This window comes from Musa acuminata, chromosome BXJ3-1 (genome assembly GCF_036884655.1).
Source record: "Musa acuminata AAA Group cultivar baxijiao chromosome BXJ3-1, Cavendish_Baxijiao_AAA, whole genome shotgun sequence".
Taxonomy (NCBI): Eukaryota; Viridiplantae; Streptophyta; class Magnoliopsida; order Zingiberales; family Musaceae; genus Musa; species Musa acuminata.
In genome coordinates this window covers 14,409,498-14,419,641 of record NC_088349.1, presented here as the reverse complement: position 1 = coordinate 14,419,641, position 10,144 = coordinate 14,409,498, and the positions used below count along the sequence as shown (strand labels likewise).

At 37.6% G+C, this 10,144-nt stretch overlaps 1 protein-coding gene across 1 annotated transcript; it reads left to right on the top strand.

Annotated features, from left to right (window-relative positions):
- The first annotated feature begins 518 nt into the window (after positions 1-518).
- Positions 519-6,987, top strand: LOC103995691 (uncharacterized). The gene is made up of 8 exons (XM_009416344.3): positions 519-735; positions 821-945; positions 1,033-1,070; positions 1,729-1,839; positions 4,122-4,201; positions 4,981-5,017; positions 5,638-5,679; positions 6,560-6,987. Exons 1-8 carry the CDS (start codon positions 559-561, stop codon positions 6,628-6,630), a joined length of 681 nt encoding a protein of 226 aa, XP_009414619.2. The 5' UTR covers positions 519-558; the 3' UTR covers positions 6,631-6,987.
- Positions 6,988-10,144: the final 3,157 nt, after the last annotated feature.

Genomic DNA, 10,144 nt, shown 5'->3' with positions numbered 1-10,144 from the left:
ATAAATCACTTTCATGATTAGATAAATCTATCTTTTCTTTTGAATACAAAAAAATGACAAACATGAATTTAGTAAACCGTCAAATGGAGGAATTAAAATTGGTGAATTTAGTAATTATCAAGTAGAAAAATAATGAAAGTGATCCACTAAAAGTTGATCATAGGAGTCACCTTAAGTCTCCACAGTATCGTCCAACCAATCAATTGATCTAATAGGTGCAATCTTTGTAGTGACAGTACCAATAGGCTACATGAGGATACTAAACCTTGTCATTTCGATAATATTAATAAAAATATATTATTTTTATTAGAAAATAGTAACATATATTCTCAATATTAATTTATATATTCTCCCAATAACATATATAAAATCACATCTCAATGATTTAGTAAACCTTAAGGAAAAGACATCAAATAATTAATTGGGGAGGGAAAGAAATATATAGTAAAATGTGAAATGGAAATAAAAATGATAATATAATTGAACTAAAGATAAATGGCGGCTTCCGCGATGCATGCGCGCTTATCTAAAGCCTAAAGAGGGAAGGTTGGAAAGGAAATGGGTGGGAGAGGCGCCGTCTGCGCTAAGTCGCTGCTCCCTGTGCTCTCCACCGGTCTCAGTCCCCTCCGTCGGATCTCCCATCTCGCGGTCCGCATGGCCTCGCCCGATCCCCCCGCCCCTCCCCCCTCCTCCTCCTCCGCCGTCGATTTCCTCTCCCTCTGCCACCGCCTCAAGGTGAGCTCCCCTCTCGGACACTCCTTTCTTTCTTGAACATGGCGTTCGCTTAATGCTTTGGGGGTCTCGGCCCGGTGCTCCTCAGACCACGAAGAGAGCCGGATGGGTGCGGCGCGGCGTGCGAGAGCCGGAGTCGGTGGCCGACCACATGTACCGGATGGGCATCATGTCCCTCGTGTTCCAGGACATTCCCGGGGTCGATCGAGATAGGTTAGGGTTTCCGCGATCCGAGAGCCGCCCGCGGGTCATGTTTCCATGGATTCTCTAACACTTTACGTGGCTCTTCTTGTTGATTAGGTGTGTGAAGATGGCGCTCGTGCATGATATCGCCGAGGGTAAGACGGTAGATCTTTGGTTTTGGATAATCCCTTTCTTGTGTTGTCATTTTTGTGCCATTTGATTTTTATTCGCCTGCTCAGATCCACCAATTAGTAACTTAGGCGAGCCCCAAAAGTCTGCAACTACATTGATTTAAAGATTATGAACTTTTCTTTCTTGTATACTTTCTAAGTGGTGTAATCTAGTATTTGGGACCTTATGATTTGTTATTATTGTTGGTATGCTTAGAATCATGGCACTCTTAAATCATGGCTTGGTTCATTTTCCTTTAGTTATATGTTTGTACTTATTCTATTGGAGGATATGCTATACTATGAACAATCTTACTTGATAAAAGATTTTTAGGTTGGTAGTATTTAAACAATCTGTAAAAAGTGAAAAGGAAACTAGCAAAATATAGACCACAAATACCAAGGTTTTTTTGCTTGATGCTTTTAATGATACAATGTTGCCTTGTATATATATTTATCTTGTCAAATTGGTAGATACTAGTCTTTTAGAGGTCAAATTGATGATTTTGAAAATAACAATGCTAGGATCTTTATTAAGACAGCATTTTGTTTTATTGACCTCCACTGGTCCTACCTTCAAAAACATATTACTTTCTTTTTTGCTTTATTTGATTTCTGTTGTTTTGATCAACTTTTCCATTAGCTATTGTTGGCGACATAACTCCAACTGATGGTGTACCAAAGTTGGAAAAGAGTCGAAGGGAGCGCGAAGCCTTGGACTACATGTGCAAATTACTTGGTGGGGGATCTAGAGGTATATGAAGGTCTTTTCCCTTGTTACATATAGAGATCTAAACTGAAGCTATGTTTCCAAGTCACTATTTTCTTTGTGTCTTCTTTCTCAGTGTTGATTCTAATTGAAAATAAAGTGAAGTCAGCTTTGATAAGCATTGCTCACTGATGTATGCACGCAAAATTTGTTGAAGCAGTATCAGAAAGTGTATTCCAGTTTTATTATCCAATATATACAACCACAAGTTCTTATCATATATGTTCTCAGTACTTTATTTTTTTCCAACTTTGGATGGGGTACCCATGCTTTCTAACAACATCGGTTGATCCATATTCTATGTTTGCTTGTTTGGCAAAAACTACCAAAATATCTGGCCTGCAACAAACTCACTGTCCCCGCTGTTAGCATATAATGTTGAATGTCCAAAATGTTACAAAATGGCAAAACATGGTTCACAAGTATGACCAAAGACCACTGTTTAACCTATGCGAAATAGGTAAATGGTGTGCTTGACCAACTCGAACACACATAAAAGCACTGCATTGCCAACACCAAGAGAAGGAGAAAGATTGATGCATGGACTAGTGATGAACATGAATCATAGGACATGTTAAACAAGTCTGAAGAGGAATATCTCCAAGCAAAGCTCTTGTTGACATTCTCTATAGTGAAAGATCTTTTAGTCCTCTATTGCTTTTGGTTGCATGAAACCATGATGCAAGTCCACCATATGATAAACAAACAATACAGATAGTGACTTTGTAAGAGCAAATTGCATCATCCTCTATCTCATTCTTAGCATGTCAATTGCAGGTAAATGTTGGTTTGATATGAATAACGCAAATTGCCTTGTGGTATACTTTTTCATGCACAATGTTGAATGCCTTTTTTCTGTCAGCTGTACAACATAATAACTAGTCTGCTTTTCATATCCCTCTTATTTATTTTAGCACCCATGACTTGGTATTGAGATCAACATTATATGAACGTGTGAATAAGGTTTGTTGTACTGTAATGTACCACTCGGTATAGGCGGTATATATTGGTCCGATAGGAGACTGGTATAGGCGGTACATCGGTATACTCCCATGTATCGTGTGTCGTTATGCTCGGTATGGCTCAATACAGCTCGGTACATATCGTACCGACAATCGGTCGATACACCGGTATGGATCGGTTAGGCAGACCATGCGTGTGAATGCTCATTCATCCTTATATACTTTCTCATCTTGATATTTTCAAGTATATTGTGGAACATACTGTCACGGCCTTAGCTGGAATTGCCTAAGGCGTGAGGCACCCTTGCGGCCAAGACACGAACTTAGCTTGCGTTGCCTAAGTCGCGAGGCACCCTTGCGGCAAAGACGCGAACTTAGCTTGCATTGCCTAAGTCGTGCTTCGCCCTTGCGATATTGCTTCGCAAAGATCAGCCCACTTGTAACCTCTCGCAGGTCCTGAAGGACCTGTAAAAGAGAAATTTGATTAGTTCGAAAGAACGAGCGACGGACAAGTCCCGATGTCTCGCGAAAAGAGGGGAAGCTTTACAAGCAATTTAGCGAGCACCTTGCGTGCATGAGAGAAAAGAGGGAGAGGGGGGAAACAAGGACTTTAGAGGGTTGAACGAATAGCTGCAAGTCCACAAACAGCTGCTCACCGGGTGTCGGGCGTGACAACAAGTTCCCGTCAAAGGTAACGTGCGAACTTGCAAAAGGTTGTTCAACGCCCGACACTATACCGAAGCCCCATCCAGCCCTGTGCCACTCGGGGGGTTCAAAGGGGCTGAGATGGTTGACGTTTTGGTGAGCGGAGGTGGGCTATAGAAAATAGCCCGCGACACACGAAAATGGAGCTGTTTTGGGGTTGTTTTGCTCGGTTCGGTGAGCGGTCGCTTTGTAGCGCTGCAACTTGTTCGAACTTACATTTTTACAAGCAAAATGACTCAAAACCAAGGCAAAACAGGCTGTCAAGTAGCTGTATATGTAGATGAGAGCGACGAACGGTTCGTTGAACGGAGTTGTTGCGGGTGCGCGACGACCATTCGTGACAATACATTGCTGAAGGTCCAGGATTCATTTTTGCTTGGTCTTACAAACAAGTTGAGTGGTAGATCTAATTCCACAAAGAATGTTTTCATTATTTATTTTTTAAATCTAATTTGTTTCAGTGGTATGAACAATATCGGAACAAGTTCTCCCCAGCATAGTGTTCTAAAGAATGTTATCATATTTTTAAGTATGATTTTAACTTGTTGCTTCAGGTTTGCAGCAAGTTCTTGTGTTTACATATTTTCTTATACTTTGCAGCTAAAGAAATAGATGAGTTGTGGATGGAGTATGAAGATAATTCTTCTCCAGAAGCAAAGTTAGTCAAGGATTTTGACAAGGTACATTTCTACATGTTATTATCAAGAGGAGTGCTGTTGTAGGGAAGAGCTGAACTTTGTGCTTTGCTTAGAATTACCTTTCTAATAGAGATAGTTCCAAGTTCAAGAGCTCTCTAGGTAGATATTGTGATTGAACCAGTATATCCAATCTTCTCTGGTGATATCAGTTGTTTTACCATATTTGATTTTGTTAGGTGTCCTTTGTGTTGATATCAGTTATTGTACTGTTCTTAAGTATGTAATATATTTAACTCTTATATGTCAATTTGGAGTCGCCTCTTTTTCCAATTTCTGACTAGACTACATGCTTAACTTCCACAATATCAAATAGGCAACTAAATATATCACCCTCAACTATCATCTTCTTCAGTCTGAAACATTTTAGAACAGTAGCATTTTTTCTGTGTTTTGAGATAGTGAATCAACATTCAGACATCTGTTTTTTTTCTCACCTACATCATTCATTTGTTTATATGATCCCTTGACCTACAACATTGATATACTTTGCTTGTAAATTTTTTTTATTATGGTGTTTTCTGTTCATTGATCTCACTAGTTATTTTTTAGAGTTTGTGTCATCTAAAAGGTTTCAATTAATTTTGCACTCTTAAATTTTGAATTTTTTCCCCCTCAAGGTGTGTATGGTAGCTCTTAAAATTTTCCCCCTAGATAATGATCAAATTATCACCAAAGTAATCTTTAAGTTCATTCTCTCACTACTTTGTGCACTAGTTTATCTGTCAGGCCCTTTGGAACTCAATAATTGCTTTCTTGTACAGGTTGAGATGATTCTTCAAGCTCTAGAATATGAAGATGGTAAGGTTTTGCACATTTGTTCTGGTAATTGAATGACTGTTTGCACTTTCTTGTGGATCACAATATTCATGTACTGAACAATTGATCTGAGAGGAATATGACATGTTAATTATAAAAATGAGGTGTAAGAGGTTGAGGATTTTTGTTAAGCTTAGAACCGATAGGTATGGGGAAACTGTTTGTGACTACAAATTTAATAGGGACTATCTCCAACAATGTTCATTAAACCAGCCCAGTTTGAACTATATGATATTCATATGTTATTTTATTGCAACAAATCATTTTGGACTGGAATGTTGAACTTTGAAGCTGTCATCTTCAAGTCTCTTTCAACTTCAAGACACGCATAAATTTTGTGCATCATGTGAAATTTCAACGACATTGTCAAAGTGACATAAAGCTTAGAAAGGAATTAGCTCTTTCTCCTTGGCTTGCTCACTGGCAGCTTATATGTTGTGCTGCACTTGCTTTTTGTGCAAGTCTATGCAGCTCTTGTATAACTTCTATTTAGTGAAATCACTTATCCGAGTATGTTTTTTTTCATTATAAATAAACAATATTATCTATCCTCTAAATTTGGTTGAACTTTTCTGATTTGTGTTGGATACTAATCAATGCAGAGCAAGGAATTGATCTGGAAGAATTTTTTGAGTCTACTGCAGGTATGAGCTTTGTGCCCACTAGAGAAATTTTAACAGCTAAATACTTTTGTCAAGACCTGTACCATCCATGTTCTTTTCTGGCATTGGACCAATTTATTTTATAATAAAGGCAAACCTTGCCAAAAGAAACCTTTATTCTTCCAAGCTTTTAAGAACAAATCTCTTAGGAGAACTAATAAAATAGAAAAAAACAATAGCAAACCATAAAGTCTAAATTATATGGGTTGGCTAATGGATGTTTTCTGGTGATTGAAAGTTGTTTAGGGCAATATTACCAATCAAACCGAAAAGCAGCCATATGTTTTTTATGGACTCTTATAGATTTTCTTTGGTGTTCTCCTACTTTCTTTGCACAACAAATCTTAATTTAACTCACTCGCTTCGTCTTAATCCGAGAATCTGCATCTCCTCCTTGCATATATCCATACTGTTTAAAATGATTTCTCTTATTTTTATCGTTACTTTAATAATATTATTTGTTATTAAAATTATGCATGATTCATCCAGTTTCAGTCCTTGATATTTTAAAATTGATAGTTTCTAGTGTTTGTTTCATATCTTAAATTTAAGATTAGTCCCAACTTTTATCAATCAGAACACATATTTTATGCAACTATGAAGGCCAAACGACCAAGTCTTTCCGTACCGAATGCATTAGTTTGATCTTAATGTACAGCGCTCAGTTCTTAGTAGTCTTTATGTATAGAAAAGAATATGGGTTGATCTTTCTTAGACCATGGTGTGTATTTTAACCCTCTCACTCCTTTGGGATTTTACATGAGTCGGTTTTTGGAGCTGCAACTCTCCTAAGTAAAAGATGCTTGTTGAAATTGTCCATCCTAAATTTCTCTTCCACACTAAAATGTCATATGCTTTGCAGGTAAATTTCAGACTGATATAGGCAAAGCCTGGGCATCAGAAATCGCATCAAGAAGGAAAAGAGGAAAATAATGAGGGGGATGATATGGTATCAGCTCGTCTTCCCCTGTTTTCCATTGATATGTGCAATCCTCTGACGTCGTGGTATTCTGGCCGATTAAGCCGCTCCTGTAAAGACAGCTGAACTGAGGAATTTGACGGCAAATCGCATTGGATCCCATCTACTCTATGTACGCTATTTCTTCTGTCTCGTCACATATTCTGAACTCCTACATCACCTAAACCACAAGCAAAAGAAAATGATGACTTATTCTACATCATGGAGCTTAGAGATAACCATCTAAACATCTACATTGAATTCTACATCAGAATTCCCTCTCCTGACTTTAATTGTCTTGAATTATTATCTGTGGAAGTCGCTTTTGTTCATCTTTCAAGTTTTGACTTGTAGAAAATGCAACCAAGTGTACTTGGATGAAGTGGGAGCACATGCCTCTCCATGTGCATTTGAATGGACCTAGTCATCGTGTGTTATGGCGTTTGGGAGAGCCTTTTTTGCTCCTCAAAGTATGTGTTGTTTTTAGGTTTGCAGCGTAGTTGAACAGTATTTGAACACTTTTTATCTTTTGCCAAGTCTCAACTTGATGTTAGGCCTCAAGATTCTTGACTAAAATAATTATTTTTAGTTTATATAAATTAACAAATAGAATAAGATTCTCTACATATGATATTGTGATAAAACAAGCCTATCTATGCTGCATTGTTTTTCTCTGTGTCATCGTGAATATGAAGCATGAGGATCCATGACATTGATGTTATCACCAAACTAAATCATGCTTAATCCTTCATTTAAAGTCGAACATCTCTATCTCTATCTCTATCGCACCAAAGTCAAGACGGTGTTTGTTGCCGGCTGTCAGTTTTCATCAACTTGGATGAAAAGATCATGATATTTATTAAATGAAGCATTGATTAAGTCGTCGCTCTTTTAATTTATTTTTGTAAGTAAACCCATTTCATTAATCTTGAGATACAAGTCTTAACTTGGATACAGACCAAGTCAATTAAATCCAATTACGTCGGCTATACTTTAGCTTAATCATTTTTGTCGGTTTTCCCGTATCATTTCTTCTTTTTTATGGCAATTTACAGACTCTGATATCCTCGTCACCCCTATTTAGTCAACTACTCGTTATAGCGTGAAAGCGGAGAAAGCAACCTACTGACGTCTTCCAAAGCGCGCGGTCAACGCCATCTCATCTGACCCAAATCCATGAATAAACAAATCACTGTACAATAATGGCAAGCCTTCTGACGTAGATAACGGGAGCTTGGTGGAGCTTTACGCATCCGGGTGGATCCAACGGTTGAATTAGCATCCCGTTCTTTACCCTTTAAAAAGTTATATAAGGATTTCTATACTTAAGCAAGTGAAATATTTAATCCATTTTTTTTTCACGTCAACAATTCTATTCTACTAATGCAATATACCGCAAGGAGATTAAAAGGTAATTTTACTATGCTAAAAAGGATATTAAAAGGTAATTTTACTACTAATGCAAGGTAATTCTATTCTACTATGCTAAAAAGGAGATTAAAAGGTAATTTTACGATCGCCATTTCGTCATCCCCTCCCATTTCGCTATCCTCCTGAACTATTTACTGCAAGGAGAAAGCTTCGATTAAATCTCAAAAACTTGTTCATCAGAATAAGATCATTGAGGGTGGTTGTCATCTTGCCGATGCTACTTGGAAGGTAGCCATGGATCTTGTTGCTGCCAATGATGACGATGAAAGCTTTGGAGTTAACGAAGTTGTCAGGTATCTAAAAACTAAAACAGTTATCATTCAAGAATATAGTGTCGAGCTCCTTGTCGAAGAATGCCGACGGCAACGCTCCCTCAAAGTCGTTGAATTGAAAGTCGAGATACTTAAGTGGCGACAAGTGAATGGCAACGTCTCAAAACGGGTTGACAAAACGATTATTGCTAGCGTCAAGGTGATGGAGGAGTTTGAGATGGGAGATATTTTGAAGGATGATATCACAAAAGTAATTAGAGTTGATACAGAGGAGGGTGACATCGGTCGAGAGGCCAAGCTCCATGAGGAGGTACATAGCAATATCGACACTGTTAAGGTCAATGTCAACGATGATGTTTACACAGGGGTCACCAAGCACAACGATGCAAAAGATATCGTGATAATCACACACGTTGGGGCTGACCTAGTTGTCAGTGAAGGTGTGGGGGTCGAACTATATGGCCTTCTTCCATGCCTTCAGAGCAACGTTGGTGGGGATTGCCGATGGTAACGTTGTTCTTGACACTGAACTCAAAATCATCGAAGATATCTCCCTTCTTCGAGATGGCTAAGAGTCGATGGTGCACGATAGAGAGGTAGCCTCAACGTTGAAAGATAAATAAAGAAAAACTCGAGAAAGAAAAGAAGTAGAGTAGGATAACAAAACCAAATGGGAGGACGAAATCAAAGAAAAATAATGAATGATACTCTTAATGTGAAATTAATATCTTTAGACGATAAGAATAGCAAATGTAAAATTATTATTTTTATTTCTTTTAATTTTATTTTCTGTACGTGATAATATGTGATATTTTTTATCAGTAAAATCGATGATACAAGAAAAAATATGATTAAATATTTTATTTTCATAAGTATAGAGATTTCATTATAACTTTTTAAAGTATAATAAGGAATGAGACATTAAACATAATTAACTATACGAGGTAATGTATAATTAACCTGGTAAGATTCCCTAATAATAAGCTGATGTGTGCTTAATTGGATTGGGTAAGACTAATTCTTTGTTCACTTTTTATCTATCATCACCTCAACACTACATTAGCGGTCGTACTAGATACATCCAATCAAAACATTTGGTTAACATTATATCATAACATATTGGAATGCCTCGTCTCATTACATTACAAGGATTGAAATGATAAGAATGTAGAGATATTTAATAATTTATTTTCATTTTCATGGCACTTTCCATCAAGAAGAAAGAAAAAGGAAAGTTCACAGAATAAGAACTCAAATCTTTAATCCAATGATAATAATAATATCATAAATCTCAATTATATATTATATATTTAATATTTATAAAATTATGATTAGAACTCTCAAACTAAGTTGATAGCCTTTTCTTCTATATTTTAGATACCTAACGATTACTCCTTTTCAGATGTGATGGTAATCGAAACATAAATGCGGTCGAATCAATCTCACCAAATCAAATTGATGATCAAATTTGACGAAATCAAAATATTATATAAAATTTATTAATAAAAAAGAACCGAATTTATATACTTAATTTAGATGGATGACTCGATCTCGAGGCACGTGCCTCCCAAGAAAAGTCCGGATGGCGTCGTCAGCCGGGAGAAAGAACAAGAGGGCAGCGGGGTCACGTGACATGACACACTAGGAGGGTCCACACTGGGGCCCGATGGATCGACCAATACGAGCCTCTCTGCTCTCCGCTCCGCGTAAATTTACGACCTCCTCCTCCTCCTCCTTCCACTTTCTTACCTGCACGCACCAACCGTTGCCGCAGCTTTCTTCGCTA